We start from the raw sequence: 24956 nt of genomic DNA on the forward strand, positions 1-24956 counted from the left end.
GAGAATATTTGAGTAGTTGGTGTGGTTACGGCCTCTATAACCTTATATTTATATGAGCCAGTTATTTCAGAGATTGTCCATTTCAGTGTTATCTGCCTGGCCTGTTTGGACTGATAGGATGGGTGTATTTTGAGTCCCTCATTTTTCCAGATGGATGCCTTCTCATTGTGGTTCTTGTCCTTTGAAGTGTGCTTCCTCTTGAAATCTGGGTGGCTCCCTTTTTAATGGCATTCTGGAGGCCTTAAATACCTGCCTCTTGTCCTCCTAGGCTTTGGGCTAGAATGGATGGAGCTCCTGCGAGTGTGTGATTTCTGCTTTTGTGTTGTCTGGATTTGCCATCAGGTTATTGGTTCATGTAGATTGTTATTTTTATATTATACTAGCTCAGTGGTTCCCAAACTTGGCAACTTTAAGACTTGTGCTGGAGAATTCTGGGAGTTGAAGTCCCAGAAGAAGCTCTGCTGGCTGGAGAATTCTGGGAGTTGAAGTCCACAAGTCTTAAAGTTGCCAAGTTTGGGAACCACTGTACTAGCTGATAACCCGGCGTTCCCCAGGTATTTATTTATCCCAATCCTTGTATTAGATAGGAAAAGGAATGAATTATGTGGCAATGTAAGTGCGGAAACTGCTGTCCTCCCTCCTTCCATTAACGTCGTCATAATTCTTGAAGAGGTGATGGAAAGAGCAACTTCTCCCTGAGCCCCGATTTCAACGACAGTTAAATTAGTTACAAATGTTTTTTTTTCTGTGCCCCCAGAAGCATCAAGAACAATGATACCACCCTATTGTTTTGCTAGCTGGTCCATGATCATTTGGTACGCTTTTTTCTGATTTTGATTTAGAAGTGGGTTCTTGTCCGCAATATATGTATAAGTATAATCTTTATTGTCATTGTACTTAAATACAACGAAATTGGTTACTAAGCTGTTTGATGTTGTAGTTCTTTTCTTGTATGTAATCTGCGTGAAGTATGTTGTGACGGTCTCGTAGTGGTGCAAGCAGGCCGAGTTGCAGTAATGTTTTCTTGATCATGACCATACATTTGTCCTCAAGAATAATCAAAACCTTGTTGAAAATGTCCGGACCAAATGTAATTTCTAATGTTGGATTTTCCCCCTTACCAGAGGGAGCCCCCTTGTGGAGTACTGTGAAGCCATTACCATGGTAACTCCACTGCGTTATACAGTAGAAGCTATTTTACGGCAGTACAGTAGAAGCCATTTTAAGGCACAACAGGCTGTATCTTAACACACAGGGGTGTTAGGAGTATCTTACCCCCACAGTAATTTTTTCTTGAGAGTACCAAGTTTGGTTGAAATTACCCGAGGCGTTCCAGAGTAATGCTGGAATACACACCACCAGCCATTTTTATATCTATATTTCTATCATCCATCCATCTATCCATCTATCCATCTATCCATCTATCCATCTATCCATCTATCCATCTATCCATCTATCCATCTATCCATCTATCCATCTATCCATCTATCTATCTATCTATCTATCATCTATCTAAATATCTATCTATCTATCGTGAACTACTGAGAAGCAGTCTGCAGCCTGGTGATGCATGAATGAATACCTTGTTTTAGAGCTCTAATGCAGTTTGATTCATTTTACCTGTTTGGATTACATAATACTCCTAGAATGAAGCTTAGAACGTAAGAGAAAAAACTTCAAGAATTCTATAGTGATTCAGTCAAAATAACTATTTTATTTACTTATTTAGTGCTTTGATGTTTGTAATGTTATGTAATGTTCAAGACTTATGTAAGAATTTTGCTGTCCAGAAGATTTTATAAAAAATAGTAATCTGGATTTTTTTTAAAGTTGAGTTATAGATAGTACATTTGAGGGTGGCTGACATTTAGTTCTGCTTTTGGTTTCTTTTAACGTTACTGTTGCTGTAACAACTTCCTACTTCCTTTCTTTTAGTAAGCCAGTTTCTATAACAATAACGCTCAATTTATGAATGTGACTGTCATTCTTATTTTACTAAAAAAAAAACCTCCCCTTTGGATTTTGTGGGTGTTTAAATATGAAGTCTTCAATTGAACATTGTAAATTAAACTTACTTAAATTTCACCGAAATGAATGTATTTTTTATTAACGACTTAATTGTGTCTTAGTTCGAAACTGGCATGTGAACATTAATGAATATATTCAGAGGATTATATAATAGAAATAGAATTGTTATATAACAATAAGATAGAATTCTAATGGTTTTGTCTTTTGGAAACCAACCTGCCATGCTGTTCAATCAGTTCTTCCTTGTTTTCCCTACCATGAAGACAGTGGTGGGATTCAAATATTTTAACAACCAGTTCTCTGTCCTAATGACCAGGTGGGTAGGCGGGGCTTAGTGGTCATGTGACCATGTGGGTGGGGCCAACTCAACATTAGGTCAATGGGCACTTTGCCTTAGCTGTTACAATGTAATAAGGGTTAACCGAAGAGGCAGTTTCTGTAAGCAGGGCAATAAAGATTAAGCTAGAAACAACACCAGAATGTTTCCTTCCTGCCTTCCTTACAGGATTAGCCCTGTAAAGCAGAAAAAAACCAAAAGAAGATTTCTTCCAACAACTGGTTCTCTGAATCTCTTAGAAAGTTAAGAACCGGTTCTCCCAAATAGCTGCGAACTGGCTGAATCCTACCACTGCATGAAGATCAATTGAACAAGCCAGGAAACCCTATTTATGATTTGCTTAATATTACATGTGAATTGACTTTATGATGATGATGTTATTCATTCAGTTGTGTCTGACAATTCTATGGGCCAAGTCTCTCCACATCTTCCGATCTTGCACTTGAGTTGTTCTATGCTTTGGCTGGTGTCAACTTTGATGGTATTCAGCCACCATGTTCTTTGACGGCCTGGTTTCCTGCCAAGGTGGCGCAGTGGTTAAATGCAGCACTGCAGGCTACTGCTAGATCAGCAGGTCAGCGGTTCAAATCTCACCGGCTCAGGGTTGACTCAGCCTTCCATCCTTCCGAGGTGGGTAAAATGAGGACCCAGATTGTTGGGGGCAATATGCTGACTCTCTGTAAACCGCTTAGAGAGGCCTGAAAGGCCTATGAAGCGGTATATAAGTCTACTGCTATTGCTATTGCTATTTTACAGCTATCTCTTCCAAACATAATTGCTTTATCGAGTGAATTCTCCTGAATGACATGTGCAAAATAAGTGTGTGAAATGGCTTATTCCTCTCTTAACAAGCTAGAGCCATAAGTAGATAAAGTTTATTCTTTAACTATCATTCGAAATTGCTTGACCACTGTAAATCAAAACTAGGCAGAATCATATCAAAATTGACTCATCGTGCAAATTTTTGCTGAAAAATTGAAAATGGAAGCATAACCATATTTTTATTGTGAACTGTTTTTAATAACAGTTATTAGACAATAATCGTTTAATAACAATTTTAATGATGCAGTTGACTATAGTAAATTTGCTAGTAATTTAATAAATTTAGTAATAGATTTATTAGTAAGCAGTTTGATGTGAGAATGGTTGAGGCATAGAAAAATAATAAAAATGATTTGCACATATTGTAAGATTACTATGTGATTGTTTTTCCTTCATTATGTCTTCAAGATAAACATGCCAAATTCCTCCTGGTCCTATTCCACGTATATGGACATGGCTATCACAAGCCGTAGTGGCAGAGTGATTAGAATGCAGTATTGCATTCAGTTTGGCAATTCGAATCTCACCAGCTCAAGGTTGACTCAGACCTCCGTCCTTCCGAGATCAGTAAAATGAGGACCCAGATTATTGGGGTTGCTGATTCTGCAAACCATTTAGAAAGGGCTTGTAAAGTTCTTTGAAGCGGTATATAAGTCTAAGTGCTATTGCTATTGCTTTCACCATCATCATCGCCCTTATCTATAGTCTAGTTTGTCAGTACCAATATCCTTGGATTTCAGTACCCAGAATTGAGACATGTTTTTTTTCATGCAAGGTCTGATGAAAGCAAGATGGGTGGTACAGTTTCTTTATATAAAGTGGAAACTTTTTCAACAAAGCCATAAAAATATGTCCTTTGTTTATTAGGTGGAAGTAGTCTATGTAAGTATAGATTTAATTATCTTTAGCTTCATTAGAGGATATATTAAATACCATCCTCGGGCTTGCAATTTCTATCCTTTTTTTTCATTTAAGATGGTAGCTCACTGGAGCCTGAAAGTGGAAGGACTTTTCATTGTGTCATATTGAACCCTGTTTCCTACTAGGAATTCAGAGCCAGCATCTGGCAATTACTGTCTTCAGATAACAACCCAGAATTTCCAGCTTTTTTTCTGAGTTTCTGTGCTTTGTAACATAGATCGTAGTTCAAGAGGTAAAATGTGAATGTATTTTTGACGTTTGTTCTATTCAGTCTTTTTCTTCCCAGCTATATTCTTTGTACAATTTAAAGCTGCTCAAAATCCAGCAGTGTTAGAAATGTGCCATTGATTTCCTCCCCCCTTTCCACTGCCACATCATGGCATGAACTTTCCTGCTGTTCCTATAATAAAGCCCTCCCTTCACCTTTTAAATGAATTGCTGACAAATTGTAAACATCCTTGCCTCCTTTTAAATTTTCAAAAAACATTATATTCTGTTTTTATATTTTAACATTTTACTGTAGACCTCTAGAATCTCCCCCCAGTAAGACAGGTAGTTCAGAAATGTAAACAAACAAAGAAAAACAAACAAACAGTATATAAAATAGGTAATGTACAGTAGAATCTATTAGTAGAATAGAATTTATTAAATACTATAAATCTAGCTATATTATCCTGGGCTGTTAAAAATATTTAAAAAATACAGTTGGGAACTGTATAACTCTGCCTGTCAATATATAGTAAACATGAGTATTGTGTACTTTATCCTGAGAACAACAAGATGCATGAAAAACCAGTTCAGATGTGGGTTCTCCCCAGAAAAAGGCTAATTATATTCTGTAACTAGTTCAAAATAAAGATTTTCATTAGGTTCATTTTAAATAATATGGGTATTTCTTGAATGCTCTCTGCCATAATGTTCATGATGTGCATCGAAGAGCCAAGGTGGCGCAGTGGTTAGGGTGCAGTACTGCAGGCCACTTCAGCTGACTGTTATCTGCAGTTCAGCGGTTCTAATCTCACCGGCTCAAGGTTGACTCACCCTTCCATCCTTCCGAGGTGGGTGAAATGAGGACCCAGACTGTGGGGGCGATATGCTGACTCTGTAAACCGCTTAGAGAGGGCTGAAAGCCCCATGAAGCGGTATATAAGTCTAACTGCTATTGCTATTGCTATCATAATTAAATATTAACTGACTAGTTATTATGGTAACATGGTAGTTCTTGCCCACCTACCTGACTCCGCTTAGCTGCCTGCGTGCCCTCCTGACCTGGCAGCTACCACCCCTGGCCCAACTGTGCTTGTATTGTGCTGCATTAGCCACTTATACATATGGCAGCAGCCACATCTCGCCTGATTGCTTTTTTTGGATTGCAATGCTGCTTACACACCCTGCCACTCTCCAGAGCACCTATCCCATGTCTGGCCATGCTGTGCCATAGCAGCCACTTACCTGCCTGCCAGCCTGCTTGTAAGCTGCCTGGAAGTCACAAGTTCCTGCTGACTTCCCCATTGATTTTGCCTATTGGAAATTGACAGGTAGTTGCACGGAAGTTCTGTCTTAACAATTCATGATCTTTGGTTAACCACAGAAGTGGGAATTGCCAGGATTCCCACTGCTTCAGTTAAGTGATCACGTGACGTCATGCTTTATGGCAGCATTGTTTAGTCACAGAAAAGCTGGCCCTGATTTTCATCGTTAACTGAGTACTACACATTTATATTGCTGAATACCTTCCGCAGTTAACTGTCCTTATCCACAAAAGACTCTTTATTTTGGCTTGCTGTGATGTTCTCTATTCAACGCTCTTAGAGGGATGATATAATGAAACTACCTTCTCAGACTGTTTGTTTCTATAATGACTGATCATATTCTTTGTACGGTTCCACCACAAAACCGCGGTCGACTAAAGCGCGCTCGACGAAACCGCGTACCTGACGTCATCACAGCGCGACGAAAAAAAGCACGCTGTGAGTGGTAAAGCTAAAATTAACGCGTAAACCTAAACCTAACCCCCCCAAACCTAACCCTAAACCTAACCCTTAACCTAACCCTAACCCTAAACCTAACCCTTAACCTAACACTAAACCTAACGCTAACCCTTAACCTAAGCCTAAACCTAACCCTAACGCTTAACGTAACCCTAACCCTTAACCTAACCCTAACCCTAAACCTAACCCTTATCTTTACGTGAATCGGCTTGCTTTAAAAGCGCTTTTTAAAGCGCCCTTTTTTCCCCGCGGTCGTTGTCGCGCTGCTTATGACATCAGCGACGCGCTTTAATTGGGCGCGCTTTAATTGGGCGCGCTTTAGTGGACCGCGGTTTTGTCGTGCCACGATTCTTTTGTACCTTCAGTAGTATAGAGATATTATGCAAAGTCTTATTTTTCCACTTTTGACCAAAATGCAGTCGCTAAAATCAATTTGTACTTTTTTCCTTCTAGGACTCCTTTGTAATGCATTATATTGGAAAGTTTGTGTAGCATTTTGAATGATCCATAGGGCATTTTAGATATACATTTCTCAGAGTAACTCATGATATCAAATCAAATGCAGATTTAAAATAGATGAAACTGCTTGAGCTAGGTTTAGTCATATATTTCTCTACTAAATATTGTAAAACAAATGCATGATGAATGGGAGAATAATTAATCCACAATGGATAGATGACTATTCATATGCAAGTTGCATGTAAAAATTCATTTTAGCTCACAAGGCCACCATGCAGAAGCAATCTCATTAGTGTGGGAGTGAGATTGGCTAGATTCTCTATCATTATTTAATGTTTATATAAATTCCTTGGAGGTCTACCAGAACACTCTTGAATTTTCCCCACTAAAGTTAGCACATAGATGCTACTTTATGCAGATGATGTAGTCCTTCGGCCCCGGGCTCCCATTAGGTTAAAATGTGAACTAAGATAATTTCCCATTCATGTCACACACAGTTGATGAATTAATAAATTATAAATAGACAAAATTTTTGGTATTTGCTAAATGACCAGAATCCTCACATAGTAATGAAATGGATGTAAAATTGAACAAGCTAAAATTTTCAGAATTGCCTCTTGGGTCTCAGGGAGGAGAAATGCACATAGTTCAGAATGCTAAAAAATCAGTCTTGCAATTTTTTTTAACAAAACCAAACGTGCCTTATTGAATCTGGCTTTCCTAAAGTAATTTACAGCTGAAGTATGTATTCATCTCTTGTATAGTGCATCCAGATGACAACTATTCAAAATTGGAAATTGTGCAATCCAAATTATTAAGAAATGTGCTCCAGATATGACCTTGTAAAATTGCTCTCCATTGTGGAATAGACAATGAAGATCAACTTGAAAATCTAGCTAATCATCTTTATGTGTTGACTGAATCAACTTTTTTCCTCATAGAAGTGATTCCCCTTGTAAGATTAGAAGATAATATTATAGCAGTTATAGCAATAGCAGTTAGACTTATATACCGCTTCATAGGGCTTTCAGCCCTCTCTAAGCGGTTTATAGAGTCAGCACATTGCCCCCACAGTCTGGGTCCTCATTTCACCCACCTCGGAAGGATGGAAGGCTGAGTCAACCTTGAGCCGGTGAGATTAGAACCCCTGAACTGCAGATAACAGTCAGCTGAAGTGGCCTGCAGTACTGCACCCTAACCACTGCGCCACCTTGGCTCTTGGTTAATGGGGTATCTGCTAGACGAGGGGTCCCCAATCTCTGGGCTGCAGCCCACTAGTGGGCCATGATCTGTTTGCAACTGGGCATGGAAATGCTGGGTGAGCACGCATGCACGTCCCCACTTGCGTAAGCATCAGGTGAACGCATGTACATTTGCTTCTTTTGCATGAGCAGTGGATTCACATACATGCTGCTTATACAAATGTGTTCTGTCCCCCCTTCCTCGCTCGTTAACAGACGACAGGCAAACAAACTTAAAAGGAACTCTCTTTATCAGTTCTCGACTCAGACTGGCTGCGAGCCTAAAAATAACATAAATAAAGTCTCTGACGATATAACAGAATACCAAACAAAAACTCTTACAAAGCAATGCACTTCTCCAAGTGTCTCCTTCAATCAGGGTTACAGAAAACAAATCACTTCTCCAAGTGTATCTCATATAAACCACGACCGATGATCAATCAATGTTGAACAAACGAAGGAACGTTGACTCCTGCAACCAGGGCGTGGCACCATCCGTCCTTTTATCACCAGAATATGCCACTAACGAGCTCCAGCTGCATTGATCATCTTGCATCCTGAAAAGACTCACAGAAGACGTCTGCTGAGTCACAACACAAATGGATATGTGCGCATATACACACTTGCTGGCCATATGTAAGGGGAACCATCCCTCTCCCCCTCGCCGGTCCGTAAAGGCAGAAAGATTGGGGAACTCTGTTCTAGACAAATTGTACAGGTAATTCTTGACCTATACCAGCTGTTTAATGATCATCAGAAGTTACAACACATTTAAAAAAGTTATTTATGACCCATCCTTGAAATTATAACTTGCACTCCATCACATGACTGCTTTTATGCCTGGTTGCAGCATCCCACGGTCATGTGACTGAGATGTGAGGTTTTTTTAATGGGTTTCTGTCGTAAAAAACAATCATAAAATTGAGTGCAGTCACATGGTGCCTCAAATTATAACTGCAATGTCTTCTGACCAAAATTCTGGACTCCCATTGTGGTTGTAAGTTGAGGACAATATTGTTTCATGGCTTTTTGCCGGAGTCTTTCCTCCCTTGGGATATGAACAAGCCAAAAGAATTCTGACACAACATGTTTTGGAAATGAAAATTAACAAGACCAGCCCCTCCTACCCAGGAACATTTTTTCTGGTCTTATATTTTCAGACTGGCAAGATACTTAGATTGGATCACAATGTATTAGTTGAGAAGACCATTAATGATTAATCAATGTAATGTTCTGCCTTCATCTATTTTGGAAGGCAGACATGAATAATTCCACCTGTTGCTTGACTATGGCTATATAATACATGTTCTGTAAAATCTATAGTTAGAATCTGTTTTACACTATTTTCCTTGAAGTATCCAAGTCAAGTCACATTCTATAGACTTTTTGTGTGTGCTCCAAATAGATTCTGCTTACCTGGATATTGCCAAATTCTATTATGCTGCCAATAAGATAGGATCCAAGTTTACTAATCCCCACATTTGTCAGTATAGCGCAATTGTGGTTAAACCTTGAATAATTCTGATTAGGCATATGCAATTTTTTTTATTTGTATATTTATTATATTTTATTTTTGCCTCCCTCTGTCTTAAAATTTCAGTTTAATGTTACTAATATTACATAAGAACTTAGGATAAATAACAGTTTCAAATAATTGTTTTCTAATGTTAGAGACATTGTTTATTGCTATTACAATAGTGGTAATATTCTTTTTATCTCTTTAGCTTGTATCTGGCCTTCCTCTTCTATTTTTATCTGGTTGGTTGATTGTTTTGTTTTAGATTGGTCTTTAAATAAAATTAACTTTGAACTTGATACTAATTTCTCAAAGGGCATGTACTGTGGGTTATTACTAGTGCTGGCTGATGAGTATAATAACTTTTTGTTATAATAGTCTTGATTCTGCAGAGAAATACACAGTAATGATTAATACAAGCTACTACTAATTTGCCTTCTTTCTGAGTAGTTGAGTAAAAATTCTCATATAGTATTTTTAGCATCCGGCAGCCCCTCTTATGGGTCTATGGGTCTTTTTTTTTCAGTCCTTAACTTGTATTTCTAGTAGCACATAATCCCTTCATGTTCAGTAGGGAAGCTGTTTTATCTTTTTGGCATGCCAGTTTTGCTACTGACTTCCAGGAATTGAGAGGTTGTATTGTTTACTTTCACTGGCTTAAGAAGCCTCTCCAGAAATTAGATGTTGCCTATCCCTACTTGGTTGTATGCTTAGCATTATACAGTAATGAAATACCAGTTCACAAAAAGCAATGTACTCTTCTGGGTATAAATAAATAAAAAATGAAAATAAATAATCGTACACTGAGATATACTTTAATTTACATCTTTGTTACAGCAGTTGTGCAATGAAAGCTTTATCAGGTGCATGGAATATTGCCCTATGGAATATATGAACACTCCCTTTCATTAGGGTGGAGCATCAGGGCAGGTAATGTGGCGCACATAATGCGGCACAATAATGTGCAGTGGGGCAAAAAAGTATTTAGTCAGCCACCAAATTGTGCAAGTTCTCCCACTTAAAAATGTGAGAGAGGCCTGTAATTGACATCATAGGTAGACCTCAACTATGGCAGACAAAATGAGAAAACAAATCCAGACAATCACATTGTCTGATTTGGAAAGAATTTTTTTGCAAATTATGGTGGAAAATAAGTATTTGGGAGAGGAGGAAGGAAGGAAGGAGAGAAGAAAGAGAAGAAAGGGGGGTAGGAAGGAGGGAGGGAAGGAGGGAGGAAAGCAAGGAGGGAAGGAAGGAGGGAGGGAAGGAGAGAAGGAGAGAAGAAAGGAGGGAAGGAAGGAGGGAAGGAAGGAGAGAAGGAAGGGAAGGAAGGAGGGAATGTAGGAGAGAAGGAAGGGGGGAAGGAAGGGGGAAAGGAAGGAGAGAAGGAGAAAAGAAAGGAGGGAAGGAAGGAAGGAGGGAAGGAAGGAGGAAAGGAGAGAAGGAGGAAAGGGGAAGGAGAGATGGAAGGAAGGAGGGAAGGAAGGGGAGTAGGAGAGAAGAAACAAGGGAAGGAAGAGGGAGGGAGGGAAGAAGAAGTAGGACCGTTGTAAGATAAGATGGATCTATGGGATGTTAAGAAAGCAATCTTCAAGTATATTTTCAACTGTAGGGAAAAATTGTTACAAATACATATTATTAATAACAGTTATGCGATCATATAATTGTGAATGTATATATGAAATTGATAAAATAAAATAAAAATTAAAAAAAGTATTTGGTCACCTACAAACAAGCAAGATTTCTGGCTCTCACAGACCTGTAACTTCTTCTTTAAGAGGCTCCTGTGTCCTCCACTCATTACCTGTATTAATGACACCTGTTTGAACTTGTTAGCAGTATAAAAGACACCTGTCCACAACCTCAAACAGTCACACTCCAAACTCCACTATGGTGAAGACCAAAGAGCTGTCGAGGGACACCAGAAACAAAATGGTAGACCTGCACCAGGCTGTGAAGACTGAATCCACAATAGGCAAACAGCTTGGTGTGAAGAAATCAACTGTGGGAGCAATAATTAGAAAATGGAAGACATACAAGACCACTGATAATCTCCCTCGATCTGGGGCTCCACGCAAGATCTCACTCCGTGGGGTCAAAATGATCACAAGAAAGATGAGCAAAAATCCCAGAACCACACGGGGGGACCTAGTGAATGACCTGCAGAGAGCTGGGACCAACGTAACAAAGGCTACCATCAGTAACACACTACGCCGCCAGGGACCCAGATCCTGCAGTGCCAGACGTGTCTCCCTGCTTAAGCCAGTACATGTCCGGGCCCGTCTGAAGTTTGCTAGAGAGCATTTGGATATCCAGAAGAGGATTGGGAGAATGTCATATGGTCAGATGAAACCAAAGTAGAACAGTTTGGTAGAAACACAACTCGTCGTGTTTGGAGGAGAGGGAATGCTGAGTTGCATCCAAAGAACACCATACCTACTGTGAAGCACGGGGGTGGCAACATCATGCTTTGGGGCTGTTTCTCTGCAAAGGGACCAGGACGACTGATCTGTGTACAGGAAAGAATGAATAGGGCCATGTATCGTGAGATTTTGAGCGCAAACCTCCTTTCATCAACAAGGGCATTGAAGATGAAACGTGGCTGGGTCTTTCAGCATGACAATGATCCCAAACACACCGCGCGGGCAACGAAGGAGTGGCTTCGTAAGAAGCATTTCAAGGTCCTGGAGTGGCCTAGCCAGTCTCCAGATCTCAACCCCATAGAAAACCTTTGGAGGGAGTTGAAAGTTCGTGTTGCCCAGCGACAGCCCCAAAACATCACTGCTCTAGAGGAGATCTGCATGGAGGAATGGGCCAACATACCAGCAACAATGTGTGCCAACCTTGTGAAGACTTACAGACAATGTTTGACCTCTGTCATTGCCAACAAAGGATCTATAACAAAGTATTGAGATGAACTTTTGATATTGACCAAATACTTATTTTCCACCATAATTTGCAAAAAACCTCTTTCCAAATCAGACAATGTGATTGGATTGGTTTTCTCATTTTGTCTCTCATAGTTGAGGTCTACCTATGATGTCAATTACAGGCCTCTCTCATCTTTTTAAGTGGGAGAACTTGCACAATTGGTGGCTGACTAAATACTTTTTTGCCCCACTGTAGTCCAGCCTATGCGTTAATCAATTTTTGAATCTTTAAAGTGCCACAAGGTTTTTTGTTGTAGCTGAATTGTACAATAACACCCCCTATATTACATATAATAAGTAATGTGGCATCAATTTAAACAATATACGTCTTCACAAATGCTCTCTAAATGCTCAAATTGATTTGTGCCATCAAATGATCATAAGATGTAAGATAGTTCACGCCTTAAAACACTTCTTCGTTACAAGGAATTCAGCAATTTAGAATTTCTTTTTACTGTACCCTAACTAAATACAAAAAAACACCAATAACCCACATCATTATAAAAGAGAAAAGGAACAAAAAAACAAAACAAAACTACAGGGCATATATTCAGATACTTACATAAATTTGGATAATAAACCTTTTAATGGAAGGAGGCCATAATTTGTTACAATAATCCATAGCTTATCTATATCTATATGAGCCATGGTGGCGCAATGGTTAGAATGCAGTGCTGCAGGCTACTTCTGCTGACTGCCGGCTACCTCCAATTTGGCAGTTCAAGCCTCAACAGGCTCAAGGTTGACTCAACCTTCCATCCTTCCGAGGTCTGTAAAATGATGACCCAGATTATTGAGGGCAATATGCTCACTCTGTAAACTGGTTACAGAGGGTTATAAAGCACTGAACAGATATATGTCTTAAGTGCTATTGCTATATTGATCAATTCTGCAGATTGTTAACTAATTGGAGCTGCATGTTTTTCTAATGCTGAGTGACATATCTTAATTGTAAGGGAAGTACAGAATATCTACTTTGTTTATCCAGATACCAATTCGCATGAGATAGGATAAACCTTAAAATAGTATAAACATCTGAATATATCAAATCTCAAGATTGAGTTAATGCATATAGTACAGGTAACATCTGTTACGTCCTCCCGTGCCAGCCGATGGGAGGGGCTGGAGCAGCCGGCAGCTGATTGGCTGCGACGCACCCGCCAGCTGGAGGAAGACGCGGCGGGCGCCTATTGGCTGGCCAACTGACAGCTCCAGTATATAAAGAGCTGTCAGTTGGCCGGGAGCTGTCCACGTTCTGAATCCTCCTAGTTAACAGACCTGTGTTTAATAAAGCCGGAAAAACCGTTACGTTACTGAACGCCTCTAGCCTGGTTTTTTAAAAACATCTTTCCTAAATGGAACAATTGTTGGACACTGTAGAAAGATGTTTAGTTAAATTATTAATTGCACTGCTTCCTCAACATAAAGTTTTACACAGGACTTTTTATATAAATGCAGTGATCTCATTACTTGTTGAAAAAATGTAATCTATAATCCTCCTGTTCTCTAGGGTTATGTGTAGTGAGGCTTTCTAAAGGGTACAAAAGACATTTTTCATTTCTGGCATCAGGTTTAATTAAATATATGTTGCTAAATAGCTTTCATTCCAGAGTTGTAGTTGAATTATAGCTATCAGTAATACCACTGTCTATCAAAATACCCTGAAATATTGCAAAGTGTCAAATGTATATGATGGGGTGATATTTTCAGCCTATAGACCCTAAACATTAAATATTATTTGAGGATGCTAACTCAAGGGGGAAAACATAAAATCAGGTTTTATGCTTTGTTAACTGAATTCCTTTGAAACTTACTGACCATAAAATAAAGTTACACACATTTCATAAATTAAACTAGCTTAAAAATATTAAAACAAGATATAGACTTACAGGTGTGATTCAAGTTGTTGATAGTCACCTGCATAGCATAATGACCAGGCTCTTCGAGGAACTACCTGTCCCTATTGTTTCTGCCCACCCCATGAGGTCTATTGGGGAGGACATGCTCTGGGTCCCTTCAAACCAACAATAGCACTGTGTTGGATCTAGAAGTCACGCAGCACCTGCCCTGTAGAATAGCATCCCCCCCCCCCGGAGATGCAGATGACCCTGACCATGTTAAACTTTGATAAGGCTCTAAAGATCTGTTTTTTCCCCAGGTATTTGGGCAAGATGGTTAGGTGAGCTGTTGATGTGTTTTTTCGGTTTGAGACATATTGGATACCTTTAGATGTCAGGGACCATGTTGTTTTAATCCTAGTTTGTTGTTGGGAGACACTATTGTAAGATGGTTAGCCATATTTCCAGTATTTGGAACACAGCAAATTCACTCATATTTAGCCTATTTATAAAACGCTAAGTATTCCAGTAGAAGATGTTAGCAACCCAATAATGGCAAACAATACAGTTATTTAACATCAGAACATTTTCTTTCAAGAAAACCAACAAATCCTGCATTTGGCATAATTTTAGGATCTTTAATGATGCAATTACTAGGCTATTACACTGATAGCAATTTCATAGTGCTATTAAGATTCTGTAGATTTGGGTAACATATAGTAATTTAAGTTTGCAATGTAGCATGCATTGAGAATTTGATTATTATCATTATTTACCATGTGCATTCATGGAAATAAATGAATGGGTGCTTTTATAGTACATTTTACATGTTTACCTTCGTTATAGTTGTTATAATGACCCAAGTTTGAAATGTCAGTTGACTACAGGAATTTTTTATTACCTTTTTTTTGTGTGAGTTTAATAATTAATAGACAATTCTTGTCAGTAAGAATTAAATTACTTTGACTTGCTAATTGTTCTGGTATATGGTTCAGTAAAAAGGGCGTTGGTGATGGAGCATTGTAGTGTTATCCCAATGAATATTTTATGGTTTGTTAATTGGAAGAACTGAGGCTGACAAAAACGTCTCTGTTCCTATAGTTTGTAATATATTAATTTGGGTGGTCATCTTCATTATCTTCCCTTGTCATCCTTATTCATGGATTGCTGTGGAAGGGTATAAGCTAGGATTGCGCCTGGCAACAGTTACCTAGTGACAGATTCAGCTGTAATAGCCATTGGCTGTGCTTTTGACTGGGACCGAAGGACCGAGTCACCTTCCTAATGGTGAGTTTTTTTGCATCAGCTAAGGATGAAGAGGAGGGGCAGACTTAGGGTGAAAACTGTAATATCACAAGGAAACATGTCAAGAATAGAAAGAGCATTCTTTCGGCAAACAGGATAGCATCTGTACCTCATTTTGAGACAAAAGCTAGTGTATTCCCAAATACACTTTCTTATTGCTTCGGGAAGAGAATGCAAATCAGTATTCATTTTATAAGTAGTTTGGACTGCTTACGGAAGCATCTCACAGGCAACCTGTTATGGATGGCATTAAAAAGAAGGATTTTCAGCACTTCATGGTGATAAGGAACATGAGGCGTGAAACTTAGAAAAGGATGTCTTCTATTCCATTGCTGCAGCAGGAGCAGAGAAAATACTTATTCTTTCTCTCGTGAAAGGAATTCCACACCATGGACTATTAAATAGCACAAGTGTGATTCCAGGACTTTAAAAAGGAAAAAGGGGGGAAAAAAGCCCTTCACCTGAGCTTTAATATAAAATTGAAGTTACTTTGGATTTTTATTTATTTTTTTAAGACTGGATGATTTGCTTTTCTTTGGATCTTTAATTAAAAATGCATTTGATTTGTGTAGAGATAGGTTAGAAAGTAAGACCGCTGCATGTATCGAATGCCTGCTTATTAGTGAGTATTGAAAGAACTTTTGTAACCCATCGATGTGTCATTATTGCAAATGTAATGAATATGTTAATGTTTTGCCACATCATACAAGCCTTTGGAAGCAGATGGTTATTTAATTACTAAAGAAAATACATACACAGCAACTGGGAAAATGAATCCAGAAAATAAACGGAATAATACTGTACCATGACAGCTTTTCTTGTTAAATCAACATTTCATTAGCTTCTCAGAAAAATGTGGATGAGAGTTAATGATAGCATTGTGTTGAGCATATGAAAAAAAAAAATATGGAGATTGCTATAGAGGTGAGAAGTGACTGGGACAGAACTATGAACTTCACTAAAATGATCCTATGTTGTTGCAGTTGTAGCCCTATTTCAGAAGTCAAGGATTTCACTTTCTTTTTCCTGACATTAAATGCAAGACACTTTTGTGCTGTGTGAGAAGCTTGGATTATCTTGCTGACATTTTCACATTAAGGTCGGCAGCCTGTTTCAAACAGAATTGGCTGTTGAAACTCTTAACACTATGCCAGTGTGTGCCTTTTCTTTATTGTATTTTATCTTCTTAACCAAACAGAGAAGATCTAATTCATCAAAGAGATGACAGGAATCTCCATATGTCAGTTACTACTTTAACTATATTTCTTAACACATTACCAAAGACTAATGAAGCTGGTTTGCATTCATGTGCTCAGAACAATATCCATACAAATGCAGATTAAGCTGATACAAGGAACATTATGATCTGAAAACCAAAAGATACAATATACCAGAATAAACATTTTACTGGATTTCTTAGTCATATTGTTCTTAAAACATTATTGTTATTTGGTTTCCAAAATGTTATATGGAACATTTTTTATTCCTTTTTTAAAATTCCTCCTTTTCCCAGGAAAATGTACTTCTGGAATTTTTTAACTGCAACGTTGTGTACCTCTTTTCTTCCCACCCTGTTATTTTTGTATTTCTGCTTTTCAAAAGTGTAGTTCAAATGTCTGGCTTTGTTTAAAAAGTGCCTTGTGCTTTGCTGAGAAAGGAAGGAGTACAGGAAGAAGCTGGATAAGTGGCCTTTCTGCCTGCTTTCTAGATTTCAGTGCTGACTATTCAGAAGCAATGTTAATATTTACATGGAGAAACTGAGGCACAGGGAAAAAAAATAGCGGGCGAACAATGGATTGCTAGTAACTGGAATTCTGACTGTATTGTCAAATAATACAAACTATGAACCAGTTCGCATGGACTGAATGGAAGAATCTGAATATGAATGATAGCAATGAGAATGTATCTGAGCATCTATCCTGCCCTTTCGGATTTGGACATTATAATGCCATTGATATTTGTATCCTTGAGACTATTGTTATTATCTTACTAACATTTTTAATTATTACTGGTAACTTAACAGTAATATTCGTCATCCACTGTGCTCCACTTTTGCATCATTATACCACCAGCTACTTTATTCAGACTATGGCATATGCCGATCTTTTCGTTGGGATTAGTTGCTTAATTCCTACCTTGTCATTGCTTCACTATTCTGTAGGTGTCCACGAGTCCTTAACTTGTCAAATTTTTGTGTATGTCATCTCCGTACTGAAAAGTGTTTCGATGGCTTGCCTTGCTTTCATTAGTGTGGATCGCTACCTGGCGATCACAAAACCACTCTCGTATAACCAGTTGGTCACCCCCTGTCGATTGAGGATCTGCATTATTTTGATCTGGCTCTACTCGGCACTTATCTTCCTGCCTTCCTATTTCGGTTGGGGAAAGCCAGGTTATCACGGAGACATTTTTGAATGGTGTGCAGCTTCTTGGCTCACCAATGCCTATTTTACTGGATTTATTGTCTGCTTACTCTACGCTCCAGCTGCCTTCATAATCTGTTTTACATATTTCCACATATTCAAAATTTGCCGGCAGCACACCAAAGAGATAAATGACCGGAGAGCTCGATTTCCTAGTCATGAAGTAGATACTACTGCAGAAGCTGCACATAGCCCAGATAGTCGCTATGCTATGGTTTTATTTCGTATAACCAGTGTGTTTTATGTGCTCTGGCTGCCCTACATTATATATTTCATGCTAGAGAGCACTAAGGTGCTTGAAAACCCAGCACTCTCTTTTGTAACAACCTGGCTTGCTATTAGCAATAGTTTTTGTAACTGTGTAATATATAGTCTGTCAAATAGCGTTTTTAGGTTGGGACTTTGGAGATTGTCAGAGACAATATGCTCAGTTTGCAGATGTAAAAAAGACCGTGGGGTTCGAGAGCCTGTTCCTAGAAAACGGGCTAACTCTTGTTCTATGTAAGGGAGGAAAATAGGCAATCATCTTCAATCTGATATATAGGCTTTGTAATATCTGTATGTTGCCAGCATAAAATTTGAAGAGGTAATAATATTCATTGTAAACAGAAATTATATTTTGCAAGAGCAAGAAAACATTGCTGAAAAGGTGATGAGTGGGGAATTAGTAAATGCAAGCAAAGCTTCCAGCAGACTGAACTTAAAACCCAGATTTCTTTAATAACAAAATTGTCACTTAGGAATCTGTAAAACAAAAAAAAAACCTGTGGTAATAATATAAGTACTTACGTTATTTTAAAATGCTTATTTGTGGAGGAATCTTTCGCCTAATGAAATATATAAAGATGAACTAATTTTCTTTTGTTCTTTTGAAGTCTGTGACCCAATTGTTCGGGCACATTTTTTGCTGTGCAGAGCATGCATTTAGCATGTATATGAAACGGTTTTAAAATGTACATTTTGTATTCTGTATCATGTGGTTTTCCTAAACTATTATTAACTCATTGTTTAACACTGGAATAAATATTTTTTCAATTGATTGTACAGACCTTTTCGTTTTTCTGAAAAAATCCTATTCAGGTCCTTAAAGGCATTAATGCCAAGTGGAACTCAAAGTTTTAGTACTTTGCTATGTAATAGTATGCAAATTCTGAAATTCAGAGAAAGTGCATTTTATCTAGATTTCTGTAATTAATGTAAGGACATTAAAAATGTTAGACAGGATTAAACTAAAATGTAGCAATGTCTTTTGATTTCTATAGAACAACCGAGAACCCGTAATCTCATTTAGTTTCACTAAAACCAGTGTCACTTATATAGCTTAGTTTTGCAAAGGGTTTGTTCCAAAAATATTAGTAAAGCATATTAAAAAATCTTAGCTCAAGTTGTTATTGATTATTTACAGGTGACCCACATTTTTAATGTCAGCATTGTAATTCATTATTTCATGACAGTCCATCCTGTGAAAATCTTTCTGTAACTTTTGCAGTAGATATATATTTGTATTCAGTTGTGCTAATAGTAAAAGAAAAACAAAGTCAGTTTCTTAATTTATACAAGTTTCAAAACTCAATATTTCAGAGAAATCTAGAGCGAAGTCTAATATGTACTGAATAGAGCTCTGCATTTTGGTATATTTTCAATAATTTTACAGGATATTTAGAATGAAAGTGCATCTATGAATGTGAAATTATATGTCTGAAAGAAATTGGGAGAATTTGTTCCCATAGGAGACAACTCTCAATATCTTTTTGACAATGGTTTTCCTATTGCTAAAGGAGATTCATGGAGTGCAAATAATATTCATGGGTTTGAATTTACTTAAGATATTTGCTGTATTTAAACCTCAGATCTAAAAGATGGCAAGTGACATTTTACTTTAGCTTATTTTTGTGATTTTTATGAGTTGAGAATTGTCTGGAGACTAATTAAGTTTTCACACTGGTGTATTGGCTTCATGTTCAAGTTCAGGTATGAAAATGTGATGCTTAGAATCTCCAGGTAGAATTAAGTAGAAATCCGCACTCTTATGTGAGATTAACCTGGAATATACTACAGTCAAATTACTAAAAGTGTTAATTTGTTATAATATTATAACTAATGAAAAAGTAATGTTTTTCTTAACTTTTTAGTCTCTTCACATACAATCAAATGTTGGAAAATAATTGTGTAGAGTTTTAAAACTCTTGTTAGTCTTAAGTGCATATCAGCACCATAACTTTCCCAAAGAGGAGAAAGCAGCATCAAATTTGACACTGTAGAGAGCCCAGCAGGAGGAGGATCAGGTTTGAAAATGGGTGAATTCCAGCTGAAAATAGTGAGGAACCTCCCCCCCCTCAAAAAAACCACCGCCTGGTTCATTCAAGTCAGCAGCTTGATATATGGCTACGTGTCTTAAGCCTTCTCCAGTCACATGACCAAAGTGGAGTGGCTGTTGAAAGATTGGAAAGAATCAGTTAAGACGGATTTCTCCTTAACACCATTTCTACATGATCCTCTTGTTGAGGCATTCATTGGAAAGAGGTGCTTGATCAAGTATCTTCAGCTGTTTGTACCCATCATTGCTTTAATATATGTTTACTGTTCAATTTTGTTTCTCTCCCTTTATTCTTTCAAATCCAACAGAATGTTGGAAAGAAAAGCTCAGGATTTTGTCCTTCAGCTGGATATGTGTGTGTGTGTGTGTGTGTGTGTGTGTGTGTGTGTGTGTGTGTGTATGTATGTATGTGTGTATGTGTATGTGTATGTGTATGTGTATGTGTATGTGTATGTGTATGTGTATGTGTATGTGTGTATATATATATATATATATATATATATATATATATATATATATATATATATATATATATATATATATATATATATATATATATATATATATATATATATATATATATATATATATATATATATATATGAATAACACAAATATAACAAAGGCAACAGTAAAAATATTGGGTTTCTGTCGTGATGGACTCTTGTGACGAGCCGATTGACAGATGATGGAAGCAGTTAGCTTCCTCCCATAATTGGGGCTTACCAGGGGTTGTAAAAATCTAATAGTTACCTTTCACCCTGGCTTCGCTGATAACGGATAAGAGCCTGTGGCCTAATGGCTAAGAAGTCTGCCTAGTATGTAATATAGCCCAGGTTCAAATCCCAGTAAGGGTATGGCTAGCTGATGAGAGCTAAATAGCTTGTAATAGATCTATACTAGTCTCCCTTTATTTATTTATCAGCACAAATTAAAAAAAACAAAACACACACAAACACACACACACATATATATTTAGTGTCACAACCCCTGGTATGCCCCAATTATGGGAGTAAGCTAATTGCTTCCATTCTCTGTCCATCGGCTCGTCACAAGAGACCATCCAGACAGAAAGCGCAACAAATACAACACACACACACACACACACACACACATATATTTATGTATCTGTGTGTTTTTTATTTGTGCTGATAAATAAATAAAGGGAGACTAGTATAGATCTATTTCAAGCTATTTAGCTCTCATCAGCTAGTATGGCTAGCTGATGAGAGCTAAATAGCTTGAAACAGATCTATACTAGTCTCCCTTTATTTATTTATCAGCACAAATAAAAAATACAAATATAACAAAGGCAACAGTAAAAATATTGGGTTTCTGTCGTGATGGACTCTTGTGACGAGCCGATTGGCAGATGATGGAGGTGGTTAGCTTCCCCCCATGATTGGGGCTTACCGGGGGTTGTGACTCTAAATATATGTACATACATACATACATACATACATTGTGTGTGTGTGTGTGTGTGTGTGTGTGTGTGTGTGTGTGTGTGTGTTGTATTTGTGCAAAGGCAGCAGTAAAAATATTGGGTTTCTGTCTGGATGGACTCTTATGACGAGCCGATGGACAGAGAATGGAAGTAGTGAACTTCCTCCCATATTTGGGCATACCAGGGGTTGTGACTTTAATATATATATATATATATATATATATATATATATATATATATATATATATATATATATATATATATATATATATATATATATATATATATATATATATATATGTTGTATTTGTGCTGATAAATAAATAAAGGGAGATTAGTATAGATCTATTTCAAGCTATTTAGCTCTCATCAGCTAGCCATACCCTTACTGGGATTTGATCCTGGGCTGTATTACATATTAGGCAGATGTGTTAACCACTAAGCCACAAGGTTCTCCTCCTTTATCAGCTGAGTCAGGGAAATAGGTATGTATTTAGGGTCACATCCCCTGGTATGCCCAAATATGGGAGGAAGCCTACTGCTTCCTTTCTCTGTCTATCGGCTCGTCACAAGAGACCATCCAGACCAACCATTTTGAAAAGTGAAAGGACAGAACCAAATCTGGTCTGGCACAGGAAGCCTGCAAATGGGATAGATTCAGCCAGGCATTACAGAGAAAAATATTCCAGAGGAATACCTGCCAATATAGTCCTGCAAAGAAGGTGTTATGTTGATTGCTATTTCACACAGCTGCAGCATAAAGGGAGAGCAGAGATGCATCATGTATCCAACAGGTTAATTCTTTATCCAAAGGAAAATACAGTAGTTGTGTCTTCTATGGCTACAGGTAGAAAAGAAAGAATTCTTGAAACCATGTTCTTCAGGCTTTGCTAATTTGTTTATTAACTCTAGAGAATGATGGAAATTCTTAAACAATGCCAGGATAATTAGTAACTAATTGAATGTCTTAACTCTTAATGCTATTTTATAAAAACAGTGCTGCTCTATTCAAGAACACAATAACTATAGCTTGTAGATAAACTTCATTTAAATAATGTATATTAGTAAAATAGATTAAAATGTGATGTGTTCTATAGAATTAGTGTTAAATATCACCTTTTCTATACCTTTGTCATATCAGTTCTGTTCTGTTCAGGCAGATAAACACAGATTGCTAGCAAAAATCCTAAAAAAATCTATAGAAGAAGCTGTAATAAAGTTTCTAGCTGCCAGTTTCTATTATTGATGCCTTCAGAATGAGAGAGGAAATAGTAGATAACAACCTCCATTGTGTATTGATAGAGCATTTCTTCCAACTACCACTTGAGGCTACCAAAGAGAAAGAAATCAGCAGATCTTTATTGTGCTTCAATTCCATTATCTACTAAATTACTACCTGCTGAACTTTTAGCTGTTTTTTTTCCCCTCCTTTCTTTTTCTTCACAATTACTAATTTGTAAGCCTGTGGGCAGGAATTACCTTCTTTCTGATCTTTGCAAAGTAGCCTAGGAACTCTTTGGGTTGAAAACTAGGATAGGATAAAAAATGCTTTTGCTGCTATAAAAAAAGAAAAATCTGCCTAGCATTCCCAATATATTAATTTTTGCAATTTTTATTTAAAATATTGTGGGCAAATATTACCACTATTTTGGTTATCCCGTGGCTTGAATTATAGTCACAGGAAAGTAGGAATGCAAGAAGGAAGTTTTATTAATTATAGAAATGGTTTAAAATATTGAGGCTTAAATTTTTACCAACAAGCAACTTGTTCCTCTTTGAAAAATGATGTATCTTGTAAACCTATGGACATCTTTTAGACATTTCATTGTACTTCCAGTTAAATAAGTACATGATTGCAGTCTTATTCACTCGGCAAGGCATATTTTGAGGGGAAAAGAAGAGATAAAATATATGACTGAAATTTTCAGGAGAAACTTTTGAAGAAGGTAGCTTTTGAAGAATATCTCTAAATTTGTTAACATAATTAAGGTTTGGCAGTTATTTAGAGAGAAGTAACACATTGGACATATGTGTACTGATACTTAACAGCTGAAGTTCATTTTTTTAAACGTTGATTAAAAAATAAGTTTTCTATGTTTGCTGTGGAAATTAAATTCAGAGGTCCCCCCCCCCCCCCAATATTTTTGATTCTTAGGCAGTATGTCTTGGATTGCAAGAGGAAGAGAAAGAAATCTTGAATGATAGGAAAAAGATCAGATAACATACTGAAGCTTAGGACTTCTTGCAAAAATCTAAACAGACGTCATCTTAAAATAACTACCATGAATTAAAAGTATCACATGTCCATTTCAGGGCAAAAGGAAACCCCAAACTGAACCTTTAATTTGTTCTGATGTTTTTGGGGATGATGCTTCTTTTCAAACAGTGAAAATTAATTTACACTGTTAAATCTTCAGCTAGGAAATGTGAGGGGAAGGGTTAGAAATCCCTTGAAACATTTTTTTTAAATGATGATAGTAGGCAAACTAATTTGAAGGAAGTTACATATACAGTAAAGCTAGATTTATTATCCTGTCTGAAGGATTGAAAGAATGGGTTAGTAATCTGAGGACCCTTAGTCAGGCATAGCAGTTTGCCATAAATACGTTTTTAAAGTAATCCTAAACAAGTGGAAATGATCAAGCATATTCTAGCCCACTGAATAATTGATATACTATTATTTGCAAATACTATGAATTTCAAGCATCATTACACGAATTTGCTAAAAGTATAGGCAACCTGTTTATAGGCAGGACTTTATAACCATGACCCGTCAAAACCGCGCTCGACTAAACCGCGCCCGATTAAACCGCGTCGCTGACGTCATCAACAAGGCGACAACAGCCAGCGCGGAGAAAGAAGGGTGCTTTAAATAGCGCTTTGAAAGCAAGCCGATTCAACTTAAGGTAAGGGTTAGCTTTAGGGTTAGCTTTAGGGTTAGCTTTAGGGTTAGGTTAAGGTTAGGGTTAGGTTTAGGGTTAGGTTAAGGGTTAGGTTTAGGGCTAGGTTTAGGATTAGGTTTAGGGGGGTTAGGTTTAGGTTTAGGGGTTAATTTTAGGTTTAGGGTTTACAGCGTGCTTCTGTCTCCGCGCTGTTGTCACCCTGTTGATGATGTCAGTGATGCGGTTTAGTCGAGCGTGGTTTAGTCGAGCGCCGTTTTGTGGTGGAGCCCTTTATAACAAGGTTCACAAAAGGAAAAGGCATAGACAAGGAAGTATATATCTCCATATTTTTATTTGTAAAGCAGATATAAGAAGAATAGGATTGAAAGACAAGACAGATTTAAAACTGGAGGTTGGAATAATCTGGGATATGCAGGTATCACTTGTGGAGAACTGAAGACCCCCCCCCCCAAAAAAAAACAGTAGAGATTTCATCTTAGAG

At 37.6% G+C, this 24956-nt stretch overlaps 2 protein-coding genes across 2 annotated transcripts in view; both read left to right on the forward strand.

The window, feature by feature from the left end:
* Window positions 1–24956, forward strand: part of RABGAP1L (RAB GTPase activating protein 1 like) — a 210881-nt gene that overhangs the window by 46952 nt on the left and 138973 nt on the right. The window lies entirely within an intron of this gene.
* On the forward strand, window positions 15414–18841 carry GPR52 (G protein-coupled receptor 52). Its single transcript, XM_014066103.2, has one exon. The coding sequence runs from the start codon at window positions 17231–17233 to the stop codon at window positions 18314–18316; it is 1086 nt and encodes a 361-aa protein (XP_013921578.2). The 5' UTR covers window positions 15414–17230; the 3' UTR covers window positions 18317–18841.

The sequence above is a fragment of the Thamnophis sirtalis genome, unplaced genomic scaffold, assembly GCF_051295495.1.
Source record: "Thamnophis sirtalis isolate CommonGarterSnake01/CBP01778 unplaced genomic scaffold, rThaSir2_p1.2 scaffold_12, whole genome shotgun sequence".
Taxonomy (NCBI): domain Eukaryota; kingdom Metazoa; phylum Chordata; class Lepidosauria; order Squamata; family Natricidae; genus Thamnophis; species Thamnophis sirtalis.